The following is a 26,046-nucleotide window of genomic DNA, read 5'->3' as shown; positions in this document are numbered from 1 at the left end:
CTTCAGCCTGGGTATAAACAAAACGAAAGCCAAGGAACAAAAGATACAAAGAATGCAACTAATTGGCAGCAGATTCCTCTCTGCTGCCAACACTGTGTTTAGAGTAACTTGCGTCGCTCCCACACACACACACAGCAGACAGGATTCCAACACGAACAATTCAGCCAGGGATTTTAGCAGTAGAGTAGACCAGTTCCGTTCCGTAGATCAAAGCCAGAAGCAGACGTTTGTAGTTTTTCCAAGTCCAAGAAGGGGGGAAGACAAGCCGTGGTCAGTTCAGTCCGAGTTCTCAAAGCAGGAGATGGCGTCCGTCAAGAAGACGACGGAAGGTCAAGCTAATAAGAGTAAGCACAGGTTTGCACAAACAAATGCCCACACAATCCCTCCCGCCGTCTGACCCTGGATTCCAATCAACTTACGTCTCAGCACAGGAAAGCACACAAGTCTTCAGGGAAGCGTCCCACACACACACACGAATCCCAAGCGTTTGCCCAGATTACCTTGCCCGACGCAATTTGCAATTGCTCCCAAGCCCCATTTTATGCCAGTTACAAATCTTCATCACTGTCAGCTGTCCTCCTTAACCCGGGCGTTTCCTCATCACTTTCCTCGTCAGAGCTGGAACACCTCTGACTACGCCCAACAGCATCTCCAGCTGTGGATCCCGTCCCATCCCTCCAGCTAAGCCATGGGTCTAATCCTGAAGATCCCCATTCATCTTCTGTCCCATCATGACCAGTGGCACCCAATTCCTCCCTTACCCGAGTCCAATCCATCTCATCCTCCTCTGAGCTAACCAGCCCCTCCTCCATTCTTTCCGTAAACCCTTCGAAAGACTCTTCGTCAGATGGTGCTGCAAATATGTCTCGCAGTCTTTTTCTCTCTCGCTCCTCGAGAGTATCTGACTCTCGAGGAGTCTTACGCCCACGCCTGTCAGTAACAGAGCCACGAGGCTCAATCATAACAAAGAGAAATTTTGGATCTCATTGCTTCAGTGCATTTTGCAAAGAAGATGTATAGAGTTTGAGATGTATAAAGGTATATATGGATGCAGATCAAGAAAACGTTTTAATTTTCAATCTTGGATTCAATGTCCAGAAATTTGGAGGTTTACATGGAGAAGTAACTATATGGGAGATGGGAAGAATTGTAATGGAAATGCCTGAGCCCCCCTGCTTCCCCAACCTTGGTTTGCTATCCTGTAGAGATCTGAAGCTCATTACATTTTGAAATACCTGCCTAAATACCCCAAAGGCACCAGATCTACTGTGATCTTGGAAACTGAACAGGTCAGCCTTACTCAGTACTTGGATGGGAGGCTGCCAAGAATTACCAGGTCCTGCAGATTATGTTTCAGAGGAATTGACTGGTAAAACCACCTCTGAGCATTGCTTGTCTGAGAAATTGTACTGAAACTCCTGTCGTTGGTTATGCTGCTGGAGATGATAGGAGCTTTAATTCATCTGAAGGACCATAGTAATTCACCCTGATGTAGACTCGTGGTTGACAAATGCTCCCCTTTTGTGTTGTGGCTGGGCCCACCACAGGTGCAGGCCATCTCCAATGGACTTCTGTGGGAATCCTGCTTTCCTATACTACCATTCTATTTTGATGATCTCCCAAGACTTAGCGTTCATTTCTCAAGTTGGTAGGAAGTTTAGGTAAAAGGAGGAAGCACAATGCTCATGTGTTGTCGAAGGCTTTCATGGCCAGAATCACTGGGTTTCTGTGAGTTTTCTGGACCATATGGACATGTTCCGGAAGCATTCTCTCCGGACATTTCGCCCACATCTGTGACAGGCATTCTCAGAGGTTGTGAAGTCTGTTGGAAACTAGGCAAGTGAAGTTTATATATCTGTGGAATGTCCGGGATAGGAGAAAGAACTCTTGTCTGTTTGAGGCAAGTGTGAATGTTGCAGTTAATCACCTTGATTAGCATTGAATAGACCTGCAGCTTCAAAGCCTGCTTGTAGTTCATCTCTTATCATTTGATTGAAGTCTTTATTCTAACATGAGGCCTTATCCTTTCAATTAGTAACAATATAATGTAGCCAATTTGGTAACTAGAATAGTTTGTACTATGCAATTTTCCTCAAAGTACTTTGTGTTGCATGGTGGACTGTATTCGAGAGTGTTCATTGCCAGTGGATCTTCCCAAGGAAATATTTAGAGGGCAAAGGCACTGGGTAAAAATGGTTTGGAAAGCCCCATTATATAAGCACTGTATTTGGATTGCACAATATTAGTTGTTTTGCACCGCATTGGATATTATAAACCCATTTCAATCATTATAACAAACCTCTCCTTGTAGATCAGCTGTGATAAAAACCAAAATTCCCCTATCTCAGATAATGTTCTTAATACTGTGTAGTTCCTCTTTTTATAATCTTTTGATGATGGAGTAATTTAAGATGCATTGTGTCTGAAGGACCAGTTGGATCTCATACTGACTGTGAGAGTATGCATTTTAAAAAAGCTAAAGAAAATGAAAAAAGTGAAATTGCTGGGCAGGGTTCATCTTCCCTTTATCCTGTCTTGTTTCCTTTGCTGTCCGACACTCTTGTCTATCCACATCTTCATTGTCTAGCCAGTAAATTTGTTTTTATGGACTTATTTCCCAACCAGTGTCAGATTCTGCTTTTATTCCAGTAAAATTTCTGGCTTGAAGGTGATGTATGGTATTTGTAATTTGAAGTACCGCAGAAACAGATGGGTAGAATTGCAACATGTTGCTACTGGTTTTATGAGGCATAGTATTAATATTATGTGTTTGTTATTCTGCTGAATATTCTTGATACAGAATATGAGAAACAACAGAGATCATCAAATAACCAAGAAAAAAAATCAACATTATCATATAATATGGGAAAGTCTTCCCATATCATTTCAAATAATATAAAAGCTTAGTAAAAAAAATGTTAAGGGCAGAAATTACACATCTCATTGTTCCAAGTTAGTTCTAAATGAAATGTGATGCTTAGTCTGTGATGGGCAGAAGACAAATCCTGCTTTTAGAGGACTGGAGGTTCTGAAAAAATCATGTCTGGGAGTTGAAAAAAGTCTCATATTGTATTGTGCCATTCACATGTATTTGGGTGTAGATAACAAGCCTGGGCACAGAAAGGCCTATGGAAAAGCAAGTGATTCCATCACTTCCTGCTTCCTTAGAATCAAATATGATGCTTGAGTGATAGACTTGATTCTCTTTTGGTTGTAAGATGACTTTATTTATAACTGTTGATTATTAAAAAGGATTAATAAAGATAAAATATGTGAATCTAATAAGCCTAATAAACTACTGTTTTTATGTGATTATTTGAGAAGTTTTTATGATTTTTAATCTGTTATACATCTTAAAAGATTCTTTTCAATTACTTTTCTCAATTATGGAATGGTTGTTATTTTGTCAGAAACAAGAAGGAATGCAGAGAGAGCATGCTTGGCATTAACAGCACAGAACACCCACAGAAGCACCAACTAATGCTTCTTGTTCCTTTTGTCAAACTAGCTCATACCCAACGCCTTGTTCACATCCAGTCAATGCTGAAGAGAGCTCCTAGCTACCGGACTTTGGAACTGGAGCTGATTGAATGGCAGGAACGGGAATTGTTCGAGTATTTCGTGGTAGTTTCCCTTAAGAAGAAGCCCTCCAAAAACACGTTTCTCCCAGAAGTCACATATCAATTTCCAAAGGTAAGATTTGTTTCAGCTGGTACCACAGGCAGTCCCCAAGTTACAAACATCCGATTTACAAACAACTCCAGGTAAGAACTGGGATGAGGCAACAGGAAGTGAGAGAAATCTACCCCTAGGAAGGAAAATTTACTCATGAAAGATTTATCATAGGAAAAAGGTGTTTCACCAATATTTGTTTCTACAACAAGCCAAATTTTTCAAAATCCAATGATCACAAGGACAGAAAGTGAGGTTAAATCTTCTGAATAGGGGTAAACCATTCCCTGTGCTATCCAAAGCTATATATATATATATATATATATATATATATATATATATATGTGTGTGTGTGTGTGTGTGTGTGTGTGTGTGTGTGTGTGTATGTATGTATATTTAGCAGATGTTACACTTAAAAATATACCTGTTCTGACTTACGAACTAATTCAACTTAAGAGCAAACCTATAGAACCTATCTTGTTCATAACTTGGGGACTGCCTGTAATTTCTTTCTTATTGTTAGCTTGTTTCCTTCATTGTTATTTTATATGTGGGGTTAGTCATTGTTCCTCTTTAGCTCTCTCTCTCTCTCTCTCTCTCCCCCCCCCCCCCCCCCCCCCGTTTCTGATACGGACATGTTTTTATGTCTACTGATTAAATGATTGCAAAATAGAATCCTGATTAGACTGTGTGGCCACATTGTGATTTCTTAGAATTATATGTTTGCAAGAGATCTCAAGAGCCATTTTTTTGCTTTTACATCATAATTAGTGTGTATATGCACTAGTGCACTTTGGTATTTTGTAACAAAAAATACCATTAATTTAATGTGGATTGTCCTGAACAACCCAAGACTCTGGAAATGGTAGAACATCAGGGCCATCTTGGAAACAATAACAGGGCATTTGAAATGCTAAATCCTAGAGAGGAATCTGGATAGTTACGTAAACATCTTTAGTTTGATTTGAGACATCTCATTTGACTTTTATAACAGAAATAAAATTTAGATTTATGTGCACAATATTAAAACATTCATAGATTTATATAAAAAAACCATCCTTCTTTGCTTTATGTTTTGCTTAAAATTTAGCGTGGTGTAGGCATTTTGACAGGGTTCACAGCATGTAGAGTAGGGAGAATGATATATTCTTTCCTCATATATGAACTCTAATTTCCAATAGCCATGGTGCCAGTGAGAATGACATTTATATGATATGCGAGTGAATGAGTATGGCTAGGAAAGAGAGAGAGATACCTCCACTGAAATGCATCTCCTGTGCCCTCACCATTATAAAATTAGAGAAAATAAAAAAGAGAAGATGTACTTCGTAATAAATGGAATGTGTAGTGCAGGGCCAGCCCAAGGTAATTTTCAAGTGAAGGCGAACAGAATTTTGGCGCCCCCCCCCCAACCAATCACTGAAAAATAAAAGCGTTGGATAAGTGAAAATGTTGGATAATAAGGAGGGATTAAAGAAAAGCCTATTAAACATCAAATTACATTATGATTTTACAAATTAAGCACCAAAATATCATGTTTTACAACAAATGGACAGAAAAAGCAGTTCAATACATGGTAATGTTATGTAGGAATTACTATATTTGCAAATTTAGCACCAAACATTGAACTGGGATATAGGGCAGTGTGGACTCAGATAACCCAGTTCAAAGCAGATATTGTGGGTTATTCTGCTTTGATATTCTGGGTTATATGGATGTGTGGAAGAGCCCTGAGGGTCCTTCCACACAGCCATATAACCCAGAATATCAAGGCAGATAATCCACATTATCTGCTTTAAACTGACATGATAGCCATGTACAAATATGTGAAGGGAAGTCATAGGGAAGAGGGAGCAAGCTTGTTTTCTGCTGCCCTGCAGACTAGGACACGGAACAATGGCTTCAAACTACAGGAAAGGAGATTCCACCTGAACATCAGGAAGAACTTCCTCACTGTGAGAGCTGTTCGACAGTGGAACTCTCTCCCCGGGGCCGTGGTGGAGGCTCCTTCCTTGGAGGCTTTTAAGCAGAGGCTGGATGGCCATCTGTCGGGGGTGCTTTGAATGCGATTTCCTGCTTCTTAGCAGGGGGTTGGACTAGATGGCCCATGTGGTCTCTTCCAACTCTACTATTCTATGATTCTAACTGGATTATATGGCAGTGTGGACACAGATAACCCAGTTCAAAGCAGATATTGTGGGTTATTCTGCCCACACAGCCATATAACCGTACACAGCCATATAACCCAGAATATCAAGGCATTCAACAGAAAGAAGAGAGGGGTTTTTTTAGAGGAAGGAAAGGAGAGCGGCATGAAGAGAAAGCCCCCTGGTGAGTAGCAGCCTCTCCCCGAAGAGGAATGCGATCCCCCTTCCTCTCCCTTTTGGTGGGCACGGAGGTGGGGACGAGGACAAGGCAGAAGGGGGAAGGAACAGCGGCACCGCTTCTTCCCTCATGGAGTGAGAGAGAGACCTATATATATAGAGAGAGGGAGGAACAGCTGCCTGCCCTTCTTCCTGCCTACCTGCCCTAACACACTGCTTCTCCTTCCACTGCCCGTGCTTTCCGCAAAAAAGGGGAAGAGGAGGAGGAGGAAGAAGCCTCTTCCCCTGGTTCTCCTCCTCCTCTCTCTGCCCAGCAGCCCTGCTCCTTGGTGCCAAGCTGTCCTGCGCCTCACCTCACGCCGGGATTCAAGCCGCCTCTGCCTCCGCCGCCATGTTCCTGGGATGCCCGGCAGCAGCCACAGGGGCTTCCCTCTGCCTTCTCACGCCCTCCTTTCCTGACAAGGGGGCAGGGGTGCGAGAGGGGGCGCCTCCATTATCACCTCCTCTGCCCCCCGTAGGCACCCAGTCCCTCGCTTCCAAGGCATGCTTGCGGAGGCAGGCCAGGCAGGGCCGTAGCCAGAAAAAAAAATTGGTTTTTTTTTTAATTTGTGGGGGGGGGGGGGTTAACCCCTTGCACACACCCCTCTCCGCTACAAACCTGTCAATATCTGCTTGAGATAGTGCCTGGAGGGTCTCTTAATGTTTTGTGTCTCATAGACTTAGCATGGGGATTTGGTTAACCAGTTAAAATTCATGAGTAAACCAGGTTTTTTTTATAACCTGAAAAATTTCAGGGGGGGGGGTTGAACCCCTAAAACCGCCCCCTCGCTACAGGCCTGCGGCCAGGCCATGCCCACGGAGGCAGGCTGGCCTTCGTCCAGTCAGCGGCGCCTCCTAGGCACTCCCTTCGGCAACCACCTAGTTGGCCTAATGGGTGAACCGCCCCTGGTGTAGTGTGACCCACAGTTTAAGAAAAGGGAGCTTGTAAGTTAAAAGATGAAATCACATTTTCCAGTACTTCTGTTGTCATTCCCCAATCATAGTTGTGTTTCAAGTTTAGGGTGTTATATTGTTTTGGAAAGAGAAATGTTTTTAGTTCTTCTGTGTATGCTTACTAGCAAATAAATCCTGCTGAATTTAGAAGCAGTAACACCAGCATGGTGTAGGGAGCCAAATTATTTTTCCTGTCAGAAGCAACTTGAGAACATACTGCAAGTTGCTTCTGGTGAGAGAGAATTAGCCGTCTACAAAGACATTGCCCAGGAGACGCCTGGATGTGTTAGCTGGGAGGCTTCTTTCATATCCCAAGCTAGAGCTGACAGACGGGAACTCATCCCGTCTCGCAGATTTGAAGTGGCAACCTTCAGGTCACAGTTCAGCTGGCACAAGGGTTCAACCCATTGTGCTACCATGGTTTCCTGGGAGCCGAGTGTGGGATTAGGACTCTTGAAGACCAGGACTTCAATCCCCTCTCAGCCATGGAAACCCTGTGGCTGGCCTGGGGCATGCTATGTTCTCTCAATCTCAGAGAAAGGGAATGACAAACTTATGAATAATTCTTGCCAAGAAAGCTCTAGGATAGGGCTGCCATACGTTGGAGGAGTTGAACTGAAGGTACATAACAACAATCAGACTTTAAATAAACCGAACTTGCTGGCAGGATATTGGGAGGAAAATTTCAGGAATTGTGAAGCCTGCAAAATTGATAATTAAACAGTAACAGAAGGTATGTGTATTGAGGCCCCATCTACACTGCCATATAATCCTTTTTTTTTTTTTTTTGAATCCATATTATCTGAACTGGATTATATGGCAATGTAGACTCATTTAATCCATCTCAAAAGCAGATAATCTGGATTCAGAAACTGGATTATATGTCAGTGTAGATCCAGCCTGAGAAAGGGCAGTATCCATTGTTTCCTAACATTAGTCTGAATAGAAATAATTGCCACAGAAGAAAATTACTTTTCTCCCCAGACTCATGAGAAATAGGCGGTAAACTGTTAAACTTTCATAAAAATCATACTTTTAGAAGTTTCCTTTGTCTATTCTGGTACTTTTCTCCTTCTTCCAGCTTTCTGCTGCTTCTCATAGCATGACATTAATTCTTGAGGAAACTTTAAAAAGAGTGCAGGGAACTAGTGGAAAAGAAGGGATGTGATATTTCAAGACTTTGATTTGGATCTGTGATAGATTCTACAGATGCTGATCTATTCTCCCACAGCTAGAAAGACCCACAAAACAAGTTCGTGAAGCAGAAGAACGGCTCAAGGCCATCCCTCAGTTTTGCTTTCCAGATGCCAAAGACTGGAATCCAGTATCAGAATACAACAGGTAAACTGTCCTATTAGTAGTCATAACTGTGGGTTATATAGCGACAAATTCAAACAATGTTTTTGCCCTTGGTTCCATGAATAGTACTGCTTTTTGCCTTTCTTTTTGGTGGACCAGGATACCTTTTCACTGTTCACAATTCATGAAGGTGTAATTTGCTTAGCATTGTGGTAGGACAAAAATAATGTTGCTCACATTACTTTGAATTCTGACTGTTTTGGAACATTTGCCATAACAAATTAGAAAACTTGCCTGCCTCCTGCTTATTTCCTGAAATGATCCAATTTTTTAATCAAAATTGTAGAAATAATTTGAATATTTTTCTCCATTGGTTTAGGAAACAATACCATCAGTGTTTTCTATCCTCAACATATTCTCTCTTTTCCTTAAAATTCTTTTTCTCTTGATAATGATTGAAGCAGCAGCATAAACAACAAAGTAAATGGGAGAGAGGGGAGAAGGAAGGTCTAGATCTTCATCTTTGTGTTGCCCTGGCCTGGTACAGATCGGGTTTTTTTTAACAAAAGATGGTCCTAGAAAACTACAGTGACCAATGTCCATCATATTCAGTTGCCAAACAAAACAGAAGAGCATACCCTCTGTGCTCCTCACTGCTAGTTGGGAGAGTGAGGTGGGGACTAGAAAAAAATTGTTTTGCGGTTTGGTACAGATTGTGAGGAATTGAGAATCTTCTTCAGTTTGCATTGTCATCCAAGATGGAAGAAAATTTTAAAACATGCTTCATTTCATAAACTGCCAGCATTTTTTCTCTAAGCCCGTTTGAGGAGAACCTTATCAGTATGCCTATATTATTTTTGTTATGTTGTTTCTTCTTATATGGTTTTGGATGCAGTAATTCCTAACAGCCAATAGCTATTAGGAATTGTGGGAGTTGAAGTCCAAAACACCTGGAGGGCCGAAGTTTGCCTATGCCTGCTCTAGCTTGTAACTATTGAAGTCAACTGAGACTTAATTGAAACTGTATTACACCATTTTAAAAATTAGTTTAATCTATTACTTAAATGAAGGGTGAAACTTATTTGACCCTTCAAATTGCACATTTCAGCAGTCCTACCAGCATAGCAAATGGTGAGGAATGCTGGGAACTGTAGTCCAGCAACACTGGGCGGGCTACATGGTTCCCACCCCAGGTTTACACCATATTCCTGTTGACCACTATAAGTGCCACACTCTCTTACAGCAGTAAGACAAAAGAAGTGGATTAATTTGAATTAATTTCAAAATAGTACATACTAGGATTAATTTCATATTGCTTGTGATGCTCAGTAATCATTCACATATAGAGAGAACAAATTCTAAATTCTTTAGTTACTATCAAAACCTCACTAAGGCTGTGGGGTAAAACCACAAGTTTTCTCCATCTGGACAATATCTCAATATATGTTAAAAAGTTTGATTCGTTGAAAAGAATCCAGAGTGAATCTTAACACCTGCTTTTAAACAATGCAGTAAAATCTGGGGCAATTTTTCTTATAGTGAGACATTCTCTTTCATGCTGACTGGAGAAGATGGTAGCAGAAGATTTGGTTACTGCAGACGATTACTAGTAAGTAAAACAACTCCCCTCCCCCACAAAGTCCTACATTCCAACATGCTAAGAACTGCCTGAAGGAGAGACCATTAAGGGGAAATAAGTTAGCATATCAAATATGCTGTTATGCAAGGGATGGAAAGAAAGTGGGAAGAAAACCAGCGGGTTGAAATTCCAAGGAAATATATTTCAACTAAAACTTCAGGACACACTTATTAAAGGGAAGAAATGATGCTTAAGATCTTTGCCAGTTTTAAGGCTCAGTGTTGCCCATAGTCAGAATTGAGCTTTTACGTCTCCTTTATACTATAGAAAAGAAGCAAATGTATCACATATTGACTTGCAGCAGCATATATGTTCTTGTAGGGCTTTGTGTGTGAAATAGTTGTAGTTGTTGTTCTTAGCTTAGTGTTTATTTCTCCCAGATTTTCCTTTCTTCACATTTTACCTGGAAAATAAAATCTCAAACCCTCCTCCCGACTTCAGGCATTTTAAGACAAAAAAACTTTCCAGAGGAAAGCTTTCCAAAAATGAAAACTAAATGTGATGATGACAGCTGCTGGTGAAGGTGACAGTTCAATGAGTAGAATATATCAAACTAGATCTTAAAAAGCAATCCTGCTGCTAAAGTGGTCATTATAGTGTCCATTATGATTTGGTAAGAAAACCACATTTGCAGTGCACACATGAATTCACATGCATAAATTGTGGAGAGGAGGAGCATCAACGCTTTGTGCCAACGAGATAGGCAGCATTGTCATCTCATTCAGTGCTGATGACCTCTTACTGGAGGAAGACCAAGAAGGAAGGATAGATTGAATCACACAGGGACTGATGAATGTAGAACAGTTATTCAGCTCTAGAAGTGCACCTACAGAGCCCTCGATAAGGGTCAGGACTGCACACACAATGCCAGATGTTAGAAGCAGCAATTTTCTGTCTTGTGTCCACTTACATCAGCCTCTGGCATGGGCAGTAAGTTGATCAATGCAGCTCTGTGCTGATCCATACCATGCTGAATCAAGGCTGGTAGTATTTTTAATTGCTGCAAAATAACTCATGAAGTGAGTGTAGTATTTCTCCTAACTCTGAAACAATGATGATGATAGTAGGTCAGAACAAAAGATTGTTGTTGAAAATTATGGTTGAAATGATAACATAATTATGGAGAGTTTTCATAATATTTGCACTACAGCACTGACAGTAGGTTCAAACAAGATACTCATTCACAGGAAATGTGAAGAAAACTTTATTTTGGAAGAACAAAAGTTTCCACTTTTGAAGCCTTTGTTCATGTGTTGTTGTTGTTTTTTTTTAAAATCTAAAACATGTGTAAGTAGACAAAAATAGTGAGCAGTTAAATACAGTCATGCTGTAACATCAGCTATAAATATTAAATATGAAACTATTTGAAAATGTGACCATTAAGTTCCAGTATTTTAACTCTGAGCAATAGTTGTTCTAAACATCAGAGAGTAAATGTCTGGAAAAAGGTGGATGTTACCTGGGGCTTTTCTAGAATCACAAGATTGAAAAGGGAACTGAAGAGTCAGATAGAGTAGCACCCCACTCCAGGGTAGTATCACAATTATTGGAGAGAGGATTAGAATTGAAATAGATTCCATAAAGAAAAAAGGGTTTGGAGAGTGAAGATGCTCGCCATTATTTTTAAACTCAGTGGCATTGCAGCCTTAAAATATAATTGTGTGTGTGTGTGTGCGCGTGCACCAAGACTAATACTTCATGAGCCCAGGGCATTTGACTAAATTGTGAGCAGTTATTGTTCCTGCTTTTATATATGACCCAGGAATGCAGTGTTTTTACTGGCACTCAGCAAGAGAGCTCTTAGCTGGTAGCTGTCCAGGATGCCTGGCATGGCCACAGCATTCCTGCAGATTTGACACAATGATTTTAACCCAAATCCCACATGCTAGATATAATCACTTGATGCTTTGAGAAGGCGTTTTATACCTAATATGGACAAAGAGAAATTTGCTTTTTCAGAAATGTGACGTCTGCTGAGCAGCAGGTCTTGATCCAAAAATAGACTCATCTGTGTTCACTTAACTCCATTAAGTTTATTCATGGTTTTATTTCACTGCAGGAGCACAGGCACCTGCTGACCATCCCAGTGATACTCAGGATAAAACAATCTCATGTTTCTCTTCAGTTGTGTTCAGTTTGATCATGAAAGTATTCACCGAAGAAGACATTTTGGAAGGCTCATAGCAATGAGATTCATAGTCTTCTTTGATTTAATTAAAAGCTTAAATACTTACTTTTGATACCTTACTTTTGGTTTTGTTTACAGCACTGGCAGACACCCATTAGCAGGGTTGAGATTTCTTGTCCACTACCTTGTCCACTACCTCAGACACTGGGGGTTTCCAAGAGGTTTCCTAATCCCCAGAATCCATTTTGGAAATATACTGAAACTTCATAAGCAAGAGGAACTGTTCCTCCCCCAATATTGTTAACAGAAGCAGTTCCATCTGTTGAACAACCCCATTGGATCATTAACAAATAATATTTGATTTATTTCATTAAATTTATAACATCACACAGAAGGACATGTGATTTAACACACATCTGCTATTTTATATGCACAGTGAGGGAATGTTTACATAAATTATGCAGAACAGTGAGGATATGATCAAGCAGGCTGGATTTTAGCTCATTTCATGAGTTCAGTCTTGTTGAATTGAATCTTTCCTAGTTGTCTTTTGATGTGCAAGAGCCATGTCATGGGCCTAGTTATATAAAGGTCTCAAAATGCAAACTCACTAGGGGAGGGATGTGGTAGCTGTTTCGATCGCAACCTGCACCACGTTAGTAACATACTATATATTGATGAGTGCTTATTCCCAGCCACCCTCATAAGTTACATCAGTGGCTTCGTTTCATGTTTGATGGTAAAAAGAAAAGTATGAGCTTCGGTAATTAAGATTAAGTACATTAGCTTGGCATGATGTTGGAGAGTATGTGTCCATTGCATCGTGATCCCTAATGTGGATAAACATTCCTCAAGCCTTGCATATCATGCCTTGGGGGGAAAATACAATAATTTCTCAAGAATGACTCATTGAGTGAATAAAAGAAAGATTCATGTGTAGAATTTTGGTCCAAAGTGTAATTATATCAATAAATGGCAATTCAAACCTCACTGTTTTTCTTCCTTTTTAAATTGTTGACAGCCAAGTGGAAAAGGATCTCGACTACCTGAGGTATATTGTGTCATCAGTCGCCTGGGTTGCTTTGACTTATTTTCCAAGGTAAGCTGTTCTTTTTGCACTGACTTTGTGTTTGCTGCTTGTAAAGAATCTTTTCACCTAATGAATCAAGATAAAGGATTCTTGGCTTGATAAGTGATAACAGTAATTTAGAATTACTGTGTTTGACAGCTCATCTCTGTTACTGGCTTTGTCAAAGAATGCTTTGTTACTTCTGTGTCTGAAATAGCATTTAGATTTGAGAAACATCTGTGTCAGTCAATATTGGAGTATATTCTCTCTGTCTCACTCTCTCCTGCACATTCGGCTGAGTTGTAATTCTTGGCACATAAAGTTGAGCTGATGAGCCAGAATAACACTAACCAGCTATCTGTTTATTGCCAGATATAAGGAATGCTTGCATAGACTTCCTTTTGCTGGTGGTTGGATCTTCACTCAGTGCATATCTAATCATCATGGTGTATACTGTCTACACATGTTCAGCTTCCATTAATTCCAGAGAGAGAGAGTTTTGTGGAAAGTGCAACAAGTAGTATCTGTACACCCAAAAGAATGATGTCAGGCTTGGAAATCTCCCATTCCATATTGCCTTTCCTTTTGTTTCCAGGGCCTGTTCCATAAACTGCCACTGCAGAGCTAAAATATTGAGACAAAAGTATGGAAAGTTCATTATCCCCAAACATTCCATATTCAACAACATTGCATATATTAGATCTATCAGCCTAGGCTGCTTCTTTCTCCCTCTCTCTTCATAGACACACAGATTAAAGATTCCATTTGTTGTTATGTGCCTTCAAGTTGATTTGTCTTAAAGAAAAATAGGAAAGAGAATAGCTACAGAGAGATATTATATTCTTGCCTACTTAAAGCCTCAGGTTTATGCTTCTCTGAACTTCACCAGTAATTAATACTTATTATCCAAGAAGGCTAAGAAAGATGCTATATATACTTGGAGCAAGGTTCACAGGTGACTTCTGGGAATGCTGTTAGATCACAAAGGAAAGGTGTATGTGTTGGGTGTGGCTTGCTTAAAATAAAAGGAAGAGAAAAAAAGTTTAGGTTTTGTAGCTGACAGTATGGCAAATTCAGTAGCAGGAATGAATAAGAATCCTAAGGTGGGGAAGAGATTTTAGTCACATCCTGTTTATTTATTTATTTTGTGTTAAAAGCATTGCATAACAAATAAGTTTAAAACTGATAAAATAAAGGAATCACAAGCAGCTAAATAGTTTTAGACCAAAAGCGGGCAACAACCACCGCATTGTCTGTAGCTGTAAACAACTCTTCCTCTGTACATGAGGCAAGACATTGGCGGAATTTTTTATTCTGCTCGTTCACATCCTGTGATAGGCAGTCATGGGTTGACTGCGTAAGATAGCTTCATATGTCTGTTCAACATCAATGACACCTCAAATGCAGATAAGTTTTACAAAAGGGTTAATGTTTCTTATGCAGAAATTTACAATAAGCAATTTAAAAATAAACACCTTACCGTCTGGCTAATTTATTTATTTCGTGTCAAAAGCATTGCATAACAAATACATTTAAAAATGATGAAAAAAAATAGAGGAAATCACAAACAACTAAATAGTTTTAGACCAAAAGCGGGCAACAGCAACCGCATTGTCCGTAGCTTTAAGCAACTCCTCCTCTGTACATGAGGTAGGACATTGTGGACAAGCATACATATTCGGAGTTGTTTGTTCTGCTCCACAGTCACACAAGGTGGAGGATTCCTCTAGGTAGTGCCACCTCGCCAAGTTGTCTTTAGATCTGCCCACTCCGCTTCTGAGTATGTTCAGGGACTTCCAAGTTACCCATTCTTGGTTTGCCCCAGGAGGAAGACCCTCGTGGGGGGCCATCCAGTTGGAATTGCCAGGTTTAGCTGCCCAGAGGGACACCCTTGCTGCTGCTGGAGGAACATCAAGAGGAGTGGTGGTTCTCATGAAGCCCTTCCTTGATTTGAGTCTACTGGCTTTCACAATGTTCGACCTTATTTCTCTCAAAGTTAGCAGCAACTTCCCGTCGCACGTCAGGAGGGGCAATGCCAGCTAACTTGTAGAGTTTATCAACAGGTGTAGGTTTAAGGCATCCTGTGATTATTCTGCATGTTTCGTTTAGTGCTATGTCCACTTGCTTCGCATGAACAGACTTTTGCCAGACAGGACAGGCGTACTCAGCAGTTGAGAAAGACAAGGCCAGGGCTGATGTTCTTATTACTTGTGGGTCTGCACCCCATGCACTGCCAGTCAGTTTCCGCAGGATGTTGTTGCGTGCAGCTACTTTGTGCTTGGTGTTCATGCAGTGTTTCCTATATGTTAGTGTTCGATCTAAGGTAACACCAAGATATTTAGGATGGAAACAGTGTTCGAGCTCTTGGCCTTCCCAAGTAACTTTCAGTTTCTGGCTAATGAAACAACAGAAATAAAGCCTGGGCATTTTGACAGAATCTCAGCAAACTGGACCCTTATTTACAGTCTTACAGATATTCTCCTTATGTAAGGGATTTGAAATATAAAGCTTTCAAGATACAATTTGCTTACTAAAAGGAAATTCGAATCATTTCAGCTGTTGCAGCCTATTCCTGAATGTGTGTATGACTTGCACTTCATTTAGAGAACATTTTCAGTCTGATATAGCTGATTGAAATCTTTCTGTATAACTGCTGGAAATTTATCCTTGTGTGAAATATAGTATTTCACGCAAGAGGCTTGTTTGTCTAATAGATGAAATATTTGGTTATTAGTCTATTAAGGCTGCTGTTATTTACTTTGACTGGCAGCTTCCCTTAATGGTCTCATGGTTAAATTGGTTATTTGGCTCTTTTAGTGGGAGAAACGAGTGACTGGATCTGCAAAGTATGTTGCAGTGCTACTAAGCTTATGATTCCTTAACTCAGTCCATGTTTATCACATTATGACAGAGTTGTGGAACTAGTGTTCCAGAAATGTACTTTGAATAAACTGGCCTTGTCTAATCCTTGTTCTGATGAAATACTGGGGCTAGCACTTCAGAAAGAAGAAATTCTGGACAGGGCATGTTTTTAATTGAAGATCTTCAATGCTAGAGCTACCACTACTAAAAACAACAACAACAACAACAACAACAATTAAGCCATGAGTGAGATCCTCCAGTAAATCTCCACAGGTAGAATTATATATGTGAATGTATATGCCCTGATTCTAGTGTTGAATGGTAAAATTGGTAACCCAATGTGTAACAAAATATACAGTTGAGTGTGCACAAGACTGTATATCTGAATGTGTGAATGAGTACTAAATTGAGATTTCCAACTCTGCTACTGTGACTTTGAGCTGAATTCATACTTTGCATATGGGGCCAATATACCAAATTGCTTTTGTAGAGGAATGTACACATGACATAAGAAACCGAAAGGATTCTGCCCTGTGTAAAAAACATATGCAATTTAACTAGTATTTAGTCTGAGTAGATGTAATATAGCTGGGAGCAGGCAACCCATGATCCTCCCCATGTATGCAGCCCCTGGCTTAACTTCCAAAGCGCTCTGATAATGTACAAATCTGGGACAGGAACGACTGGTTCCTTCCTGTTGTCTGTTTGGATGGGAAATTGGGGAGAGGGGAGAGAGAGATGGCCATTCCCATTTCATCATTCTCCTCCCATCAACTATTGAAAAGGAAAAGGAGGCCTTCAATTGATTACCCCCAGGAGAATGAAAACCTTCACAGACAAAAGAGTCTCTATGCCTCTAATGCAGAACGTGAAATCTCTCTTCTCTTTCATATTTGTCTGTGATGGATCAGATACTGGATGAAGTTGAAAGGAGGAGAGGAATATCTGCTGCTCTGGTTTACCCATTTATGCGAAGTCTGATGGAATCTCCTTTCCCTGCACCTGGAAAGACCATCAAAGTCAAGACTTTCCTGCCTGGAGCTGGAAATGAGGTAAAAAGAAATGCTAAACCATGAAGTAAAACTTTATCAAACACAGCTGCTCCCACAAATAGTGAACATAGGAAGACAGACAGTAGATCTCAGTGAAACTGTTATAACTCTGAAGATAATTCTCTTCTAGCCGTTTTTTATTGAATGTTAATAGTAATAACAATAATAATAATAATAATAATAATAATAATAATAATAAGCTTTATTTGTATCCCACCACCATCTCCCTGAAAGGACTTGGGGCAGCTCACAGAAAACACTCAATAGTGCAACAATATACAACGAAAGACAGAAAAATATAAATTAGTAACAATAAAATTGACCCAATTATACTTAAAACGGAGCCCCCGGTGGCGCAGCAGGTTAAACTGCTGAGCTACTGAACTTGCTGACCAAAAGGTCAGCAGTTCGAATGCGAGGAGTAGGGTAAGCTCCCACTGTTAGCCCTAGCTTCTGCCAACCTAGCAGTTTGAAAACGTGAGTAGATGAATAGGTACCGCTCCTACGGGAAGATAACAGTGCTCCATGCAGTCATGCCGGCCACATGACCTTGGAGGCATCTATGGACAACGCTGGCTGTTCATCTTAGAAATAGAAATGAGCACCAACCCACAGAATCGGACACAACTGGACTTAATGTCAGGGGAAACCCTTACCTTTACCTATACTTACAACAGCAGTAAACCCCCAATTAATATAAAATACTATAAAATCTAGCAAGCTACAAGAATAGTGGCTGTAAACGTCCTCATGAAGTGCAGAAGTAAAATCACTAAATCCTCGAATATAGTGGTTAAGGCCATAATCACTAAACCTGGTCAAAAGCTTGTTTAAAAAGCCAAGTTTTCAGGTGTTTGTGGAAAATGTGGAGAGTGGGGGATACCCTAATCTCTTTAGGGAGGGCATTCAAAAGCCATCTCAATTTGTAAGCCATTTCATTAGGTTTACATTTCTGTGTGTGAGAGAGAAGAGGGAAAGAGAGAGAATGAAAATGAATGAGTGGGTGAGTGATTGACAGAGAGAGAGAGAAAGAGAGAGAGAGAGAGAGAGAGAGAGAGAGAGAGAGAGAGAGAGAGAGAGCGAGCTTGGAAATGTACTCTATATTTGTTTAACAGCTTACCATGTACTTCAAGGCCTCTTGGTTTTATCTGTAAAAATTAAGAGGTTGTCAGGTTTTATCACAAGGTCAGCAAATCAGCAGTCAGTCTCAAAGTGTTTCCCCCTTACTAATCCTCATTCATTGTTAAACCAGGAAGGCTGAAGTCACACAAAGCAAGAAGGATGGAATTAGAAGTTGTCACTTGTGCTTAGATAGTTCTGTACTTCAGAATATTTTTGCACTTCTGCCTATATTTGGTCATTAAAATGCTACAGGAACTCTGAACCATATGTCTCTCTCATTCAGATTGAGAGATCTTTTGTCATAGAAACCAACTAGTAAAGCAAGAGGTAATACCTGGATTAGTAAGATGTAAGCTAACTCTTTTTATGTCGTAATGTATAAATCATGAAGTGAATGTCTGTTTCATCTTGTAAATTCAGCTTCATAGGCCAGTTCATATGTCAAATTCATGCCAAGACTGGTTAAGGAAAAATGCACACTATTATGCACATAATATGGTGTATGTTGAGGGTGACAACTGTGGCAGGTTTGGGGGTTGGTTTTCTGCCCCTAGGGTGCATGGATCACCAAAATGCCACCACAATCACCTCAAACAGAGAAGTTGCCAATAATAGGTGTTTTTCTATTATTAGTACAGGGGTTCCCTGCAACTTGTTTAAGGGTAAATAGCCATTCCTGTGGCTTCCAGTGAAGTTTGTTCCCCTTTTAAGGAGACAGAGAGGGGTGATACATTTGTCTCCAGAGGGGCCAAGAGATACAAAAAGAGCCAAAAACCTGGACCCAGGGCTGCACTTTGCCCACCTCTGGAATTCCTCTGAATTGAAGTGAATGTGGATGTAGCACAAACATGCTAAGTGGCCATAAGAAAGGTGCTGCAAAATGTGATGCTAATGCTTAAGGCACCCAAGTGAAGCAAACGTTCTGGGAAATATTTTTTTCTCACTTTTAAAGATACATGATAGTTAACCCAACTATCCACATGAAAACTGGTCCAGTTGGAGTATGATTTATGTTTGTGGAAATGCATTCAGGTGATAGAGCTTCGGCGGCCAATGGATTCTCGCCTGGAGCATGTGGACTTTGAGTGTCTTTTCAAATGCCTGAGTATTCGACAGATCATCAGAATCTTTGCTTCCCTCTTACTGGAACGGCGAGTGATCTTCATAGCGGAAAAACTCAGGTAAGCCAATAAAGAACTTCTGAAAGACTGCAATATCTGGTGGTATGAAGCAGTTTATGAAGAGGCTCACAAACATCCAGATTTTCATTAAGGCACATTTAATTTGCCTTCAGTAGTTATGCCTCCCTTCTGATTTTTTTAAAGGACATGTTTATTTTAGGCTATCTTCAACTTCTTTTTAATAACCATTAACTAATAACATTTGATAGTTCTTGCAATTCTACTACAACTGTTGCACCATAGTTTGACCACTGCCATTCCAAAGTGTAAAACTAAGTTATTTGGGTTGTGACCTTTTGCTATAGTGCTTGCCTGATATTATAGACATCTTTATATTTATGGGGAAAACATATTTGAGGAAAGGTTAGGAAATAGCTTAAGTGCCACACATTTTGGCTTGGATGAGCTCTCTCTCATTTCTGGAAATGCATGCTATTTAGATTCAGTATGTTGACTACAAATATGATAAAAATATTAAAACACTTTCTGGCTCCACTTCGTACTTCTCTGGGGACATTTATGCGACACTTGTCCACCTCTGAGAGTACAGTACGGTATTCTTACTTTATGGATAGATACACAGCTGAGAGGTGGGTGAGTGACCATTTTACTGTTTCTTGATTATTTCTATCTTTTTTTTAGTCAGTGATGTTTGCAATGGAACTGTAAAGAGGTTGCAGAGACAGCTCAATGTGGAAGATAACCAGCTAGCATTTAATTTCAAACTGCCTTGAGTCCCAATTCTATGGAAAAGATAGCATACAAATAGTGATAATACAGTAGAGTCTCACTTATCCAAACTGAACGGGCTGGCAGAACATTGGATAAGCGAAAATCTTGGATAATGAGGGATTAAGAAAAAAGCCTATTAAACAAAAAAATTACATTATGATTTTACAAATTAAGCACTAAAACATCATGCTTTACAAGAAATTGACAGAAAAAGCAGTTCAATACACAGTAATGTTATGTAGTAATTACTGCATTTACGAATTTAGCACCAAAGCATTGCAACATTTACTACAAAAACAATGACTACTGAAAGGCAGACTGCCTTGGATAATACAGAACCTTGGATAAGTGAAGCTTGGATAAGTGAGACTCTACTGTAATAGCTTTCTAAAACTCTGAATTAATGCTTCTTGTTGCAGGAACACAATAGTAGTGGACTGCTAGATTTAAATGTTTAAACAGACAGAAACATTTATGAGCACAAATTGGGATAGATGTATTGTTGACAGGAGCGAATACATTACATTACATGACATTTGTGCAACCACGTGCTACACTGTTCTCATGATTTGTAAATAAGTGACGTATATAAATTGGTAAATTAGTGAAGCCTTTAGGCCTGCAAACAGAAGAGTCATTTGTGTAGACCTCAGACACTCTGTAGATCAGAGTCATGACTGAGTCTGTGACTCAAGAGCAGTGGTTCCCAACTTGTGGTCCGTGAGCCACCAGTGGTCCCCAAGAACTAAAATATGGTCTGTGGCCTCACCGTTACTACACTGTTACAACGAGAGCAACTAGTCTCGCAAAACCCTCTTATTGTGCCAAGGCAATTGGGATGTTGGGAGGGAAGATGCTGACTACCCACAAAAGGCGTGACAACAAGCCTCCTGACTTCTCCTCCCCCTCCCTCCCCTTAAGCAAAGCCATTCCATGTGGTGCCTTTAAGCAGGGGGTACCTTAGTGTCTTCGTTTTTAGGCCTGTTCCTGGAGTTATTTTGGGAGCTGATTCAGAAAATTGCATTGGATAGACCACATCAGCTCTAGATTAAATATGGATTTCTGTAGGCAATCAGATGGTGACTACTGGATGACATATTTTCTGTATCAGAAACTAGAGCTGATGTGGTCTATCCTGTGCAGTTGTCTGAATCAGCATCCCAGATAACCAACCCAAATCTAAAGTTGACCAAAAGCTGATTCATAGCCCTTTTGGTACTAATGTTGGAGAGTGCTCCCTGGTCAAAGTGGTCCCTGGTCAAAAAAAAGTTGGGAACCAGTGCTCAAGAGGGAGAGAAAAAGAAGCTGGCTCCTCCATTTTGTGCTCTGTCTAGGTAGGCTGTTGGAACTGTAGATAGTGAACGGAGGAAGGAGCTGAGGTGATAGAGTGTGTATATTGTGCTTATAGTTGTGTATACATCTTCTTAATTTACTGAAGATAAAGATTTCCTGCATTCTAGCAGTGTGTACACTCTTTATTACACAGTAAGTTTCCTGCGTTGCTCAAGAGAATCTGGGGCTTCATGGCTTGGGGGCGCTTCTAGTACTCTGCTGATGTAGAGGAAAATGCCTGACAGTTCTCATAACTGGAATGTACATACAGTAGAGCCCCGCTAATCTGAGCCCCGCTAATCTTAGCGTCCGTATTATCCGAGGCAAATGTCCTCCCTCCCTCGCTCTCTCACTCACTCACCTCGCTGGGTCCCGGTGCTGCTGGAACCCAGCTGGGTGAGTGAGGTTCGGAGGGCGGGTGAGTGAAGGAGGGCAGCAAAGGCCCTCCCTCGCTCGCTTGCTCCTTCACCAGGTCGGGCCTCAGGGCCTCCCTAAACAGGGCACAGGGCGGAGGAAAGAGTGCCTCTTCCCTTCGCCCAGTGCCCGGCAGCCATTTGGGGAGGCCTCAGTGCGTGCTGCTAGGCAGCAAGCACGCACCGGGGTTTCTGTAAACCGGGCCTTCCTGTTATCCGGGGAGTTCGGTTATCTGAGATTGGGCCTGCCCCTTTATCTAGGATAACCGGGACTCTATTGTACTATCCTGCAGAGATAGATAACTGTCTCAGGAAATCTGCTACAGTCTGGATGCTGGAAAATGTAATTTTCCTACAAGTAGTGTGCTGGATAGTTCCCTGTGCAGGAGTGGGTATGGAAAATTGGCATTTAGCAGCTGAATGTACACCTGCACTTTTCTGCATTGAGAGAAATGAACTAGAATTAATAGTAATAAAACTAAATAATTACAAATTGAGACTTTTCTGTGATCTTAATGATACATATTTTTCTTTTTATTTGCAAGCCAAAAAAGAAGTAAACAGAAATAATTTATGAAGGGATTTGATTAGCATCAGTAGAAGTTTTGGTATGTTGCTTGTGTTGGAACTGTCATTCGGTGACAGAAAATTCCATCTGTCAGATGATTTTTTTTCCCATTTGTTGCATTCTGTGGCAACCCTTTTGAAGTAGGAAGGATGCCATTATTTGTAGCATTTCCACAGGAGTCCTTTCGGCAGGTTGTACTGAATTTCAAGGGTGAGTGGGATGGGGTGCAGCAAGAACTTTGTGAGAGATCTTGTGAAGAATCTCTACCAGTTCCTTTCCAGTTTGCGAAGAAGGGTGATCTCACTCATTGTAAGTGATTGACAGTTTGGTGCCATGGTGCTTTTCCAGTTGACGTCAAAAGTTCATTTCTGAGGAGCACTGTTCAAACTGGACTTTGCTCCCCTCCTTAGCCATTGCCTTGGTGGGGAATACTGCATAACATTCTTTTGAAATATCACTGGACTGACATACTTCTATGTTTGTCATAGTCAACTTTATGATTAAGAGACTGATTGCTTCATGAATTATTTTGATCCTGCCCTTTGTGAAGGACACAGTTACCCTTAAGTGTCTTCAGGTCAATGATGGAAACCTGTTCAGACAATTCTCAACATCTTAAATAACATACTGAAGAATTTTATTTATATGGTAATCTGGAAAAAGAAATTAAAAATATATTTCCAAGCCTATAAATTTCTTGCTAAATATCTCCAAATATTTGATTTTGTTCTCGTTCTTTTGTGCTCAGTGCCCAACAAGATAATCCTTAAACATGACTCATGTCTTTTCAACATGGGGTTTATGTTGGCTTGGATTCATGGGAAAAATACTTGATCAAAAGAAGGAGTTAAGAGTTATTCTTTATGTTGTCACCATGATTGGAGCAGCTTTGTACAAGAGGATAGTTGATAATTGGCTGATGTGATGTGGAAGGTATGCACTTCCTTCACACTTTGTGCCCCTACTCCAGTTTTATCATTTGTGTTCTGCAGTTTGTCACAAAACTCACTTGCTGCAGTCAAGTCAACATTCAAATTAAAGCAAGACTGCTTTGGCCAGCTGTGTAGTCTTAGAGTTTGACCAAAGCCATCTACTCCTACAGAAGAGGAGGATTAATTTCTTAGAGGCAAAATAAAGAAACATATTGTAGGGATTGGTAGGCTGCAGTCCATGCCTTTGACAGGGCAATACAATCCTATTCATGTAGATTTAGAAGAGATCTTGGCATTTAGCTGCTTGAGAGTAATTTGTCACATTGCTTATTTGAGACTGGCAAACTAATTCAGTGTGTCACTTTGCTCTGCTGGCTCCTAAATACTCAATTCTGTTTCTATTTCCATTCCTCCTTATTTGTGTTATGGGGGAGTGTTGCTTCTTAGGAAAAAGGTTTCTTCACTATATGTGGTGGCTCTGTGAGGAATTTAATCAATTTTTTAAAAAAAATCTTTAAAAAATTAACCTGTGCAACCCATTCCTCTTTTCCATCCCATTCAGTAATACTGGAGGACATGATGTGAGGTATGAAGTCAATACTTCTTTCCCCTTCCCAGGTTCCTTATGAAGGTTATTTTTATTTCGTATCAAAAGCATTGTATAAATTAGTATAAAACTGATAAAAAATAGAAGGAACACAAGTGGCTAAATATCAGCTAGCTTGTAGAGTTTATCAACAGGTGTAGGTTTGAGACATCCTGTGATTATTCTGCATGTTTCATTCAATGCTATGTTCAGCATTGCTTATAAAGATAAGAAGATGCAAGAGTCTCTGTAGTAAGAGACAACACCCCCTCTGCAAATAATGAAAAATGCCTAACATTTCAGGGGTGAGTGGGGTGGGGTGCAGCAAGAACCCCCTGGCTCTCCTGCTGCATGGCTGGCTGCCAGTTGCATTCTTTCCAGAAGGGAATTATGCTACTCCCACCCCTAAGCACTAAAATCAATTTGCCACAAGTGATTGCATTTTGTGTAATGAGTTAGGCCCCAGATATGACTTATTCTCAGGTGTGCAAAATAAAACAAAGATTTGGGAACTGATCTACAGATATTGAACCATCATAGCTAATGGATGTTGCGAGTTTCAGGCCAACAGCATCTGAAGGGTGGTGTCATTCCTACTGCTGGTTAAAAGATGTTACTGTTGATGGTTGTATCAATTTCGTTGGTTTATTTCCAGCATCCCCATGAATCTGGCCCACAGTTTCTTCCCTGTTGGAAGCATTTAGTGGAATGCAACATTGCTTCTTTCCTGTCTTTTAGCCAGTCAAATGCAGCTCACCAGCCATGTATGTCTGCTCTGTTGTCATTGTATGTCCTTCATGTTGTTTTCAATTCATGGCAATCCTAAATCAAAGTTATCCTGGCAAGATTTGTTTAGATTGTGGTTGCCATTGCCTTCTTCCAAGGCAAAGAGAGTGTGACTTGCCTAAGGTCACCCAGTGGGTTTCTATGGTTGAGTATGAATCCTAACTCAATACTGCTTATTGTCTTCACCTCAATGGTGAGATATATTGCATTTCCATATACATTATAATAATTATATCTGAATTTGTATCTATACATGTCTGCCATTTGCAGACTTTGAGTCAATGTGCATTTTCCTTTCTTGCTTCTCTCTTTTTGGTAGTTTTTAGTGGCTTTTCTTTCTGCCCTGCACCAAATGTTTGCATTTTTTTTGGTTTATATCACATTAAAAATGCTTGCTCTTATAAATCTTAAATGTTGGAAACATTTCAACTTTTGTTTGCTTTGAAGTCACCTTCCTACCCTGTTTGTTTTCCCTGTCTGAAACATTATCCTTTAAATATTTTTCAGCATCTGCTTTTCCTGTAAATCCTGCCATATCATCTTTTGCTGTGGTTTTGCTTTTAATCTGGGCACTTGCTTCTTTTTACTCTGAATATAACTATTGTCCCAGAGTTTTAGCATATTCTGTATCTGGAGGCCTTTTCTCATGGTCACAGTTTTCAGTCAGCATTTTTGAACAGGCATTTTTCTTTTATGGCTAGAAACAGTCTCGTGGTCTTATTTTGATATTTTCAAGGGAAGAAATGTAACAAAATATGCACGGCATGTAATTTCTCCATTTGGAAGAAAGTGGGGAATTGGGTTCCAAGCTTTCAGTCTGTTTGTCCCATGAGAATAGAATGAATATTTATGTCTGTTTATAAGTGTATACTGTCTTCAGAGTGTGTTACTACACATTAAATGGCTTGTGGATTATAATAATCCGAGTTGGCATCTTCCTTGAACTGTCAACCTAAACAAACACCCTGCTTTGTGTTTTCATGTAAAAGCCCCGTGTTTGAGCTCTGTTAGTGCTCCTAATGAGCCTCCTTGGAAACCACTTATTTTCAACTGGAGTCCAAAATGTGCTTGTGGTAAAGAGGCAGTGGGCGCAGTTCATCAAAACACAGTACATAATTTTATATCCCACAGTTCCATCCATTTTGAAAGGTCTGTGGTGGTTTGCAGAATGGCAATTGTCTTGTGATGACCTGCTGAGATGACTAGTTAAGATTTTGGTGCAATCTCAGAGTCCCCCCACCCCCTCAAGTGCTGTTACTGTACAGAGATCTGTGATCCACAGCTGCATTTTAGTCTGCAGCCACATCTCAGTTTGCCTTCTGATACTTAGTCCACATACGATACATACAAGTATAT

The 26,046-nt window shown here is 40.3% G+C and overlaps 1 protein-coding gene across 5 annotated transcripts in view; it reads left to right on the top strand.

Moving 5' to 3' along the window:
• dennd2b (DENN domain containing 2B) overlaps positions 1–26,046 on the top strand; it is a 178,760-nt gene that overhangs the window by 134,465 nt on the left and 18,249 nt on the right. For all 5 annotated transcript variants that reach the window (XM_008107133.3, XM_062967694.1, XM_008107127.3 and 2 more), the window contains 6 exons: positions 3,509–3,693; positions 8,221–8,330; positions 9,828–9,897; positions 13,077–13,154; positions 16,898–17,038; positions 19,193–19,341. In XM_008107133.3, coding sequence (XP_008105340.1) covers positions 3,509–3,693; positions 8,221–8,330; positions 9,828–9,897; positions 13,077–13,154; positions 16,898–17,038; positions 19,193–19,341 — 733 coding nt within the window. The remainder of the gene's footprint in view (positions 1–3,508; positions 3,694–8,220; positions 8,331–9,827; positions 9,898–13,076; positions 13,155–16,897; positions 17,039–19,192; positions 19,342–26,046) is intronic.

The sequence above is a fragment of the Anolis carolinensis genome, chromosome 1 (genome assembly GCF_035594765.1).
Source record: "Anolis carolinensis isolate JA03-04 chromosome 1, rAnoCar3.1.pri, whole genome shotgun sequence".
Classification (NCBI taxonomy): Eukaryota; Metazoa; Chordata; class Lepidosauria; order Squamata; family Dactyloidae; genus Anolis; species Anolis carolinensis.
The sequence above is the reverse complement of the archived record's forward strand: the minus strand, read 5'-3'. Positions and strand labels throughout refer to the sequence as shown.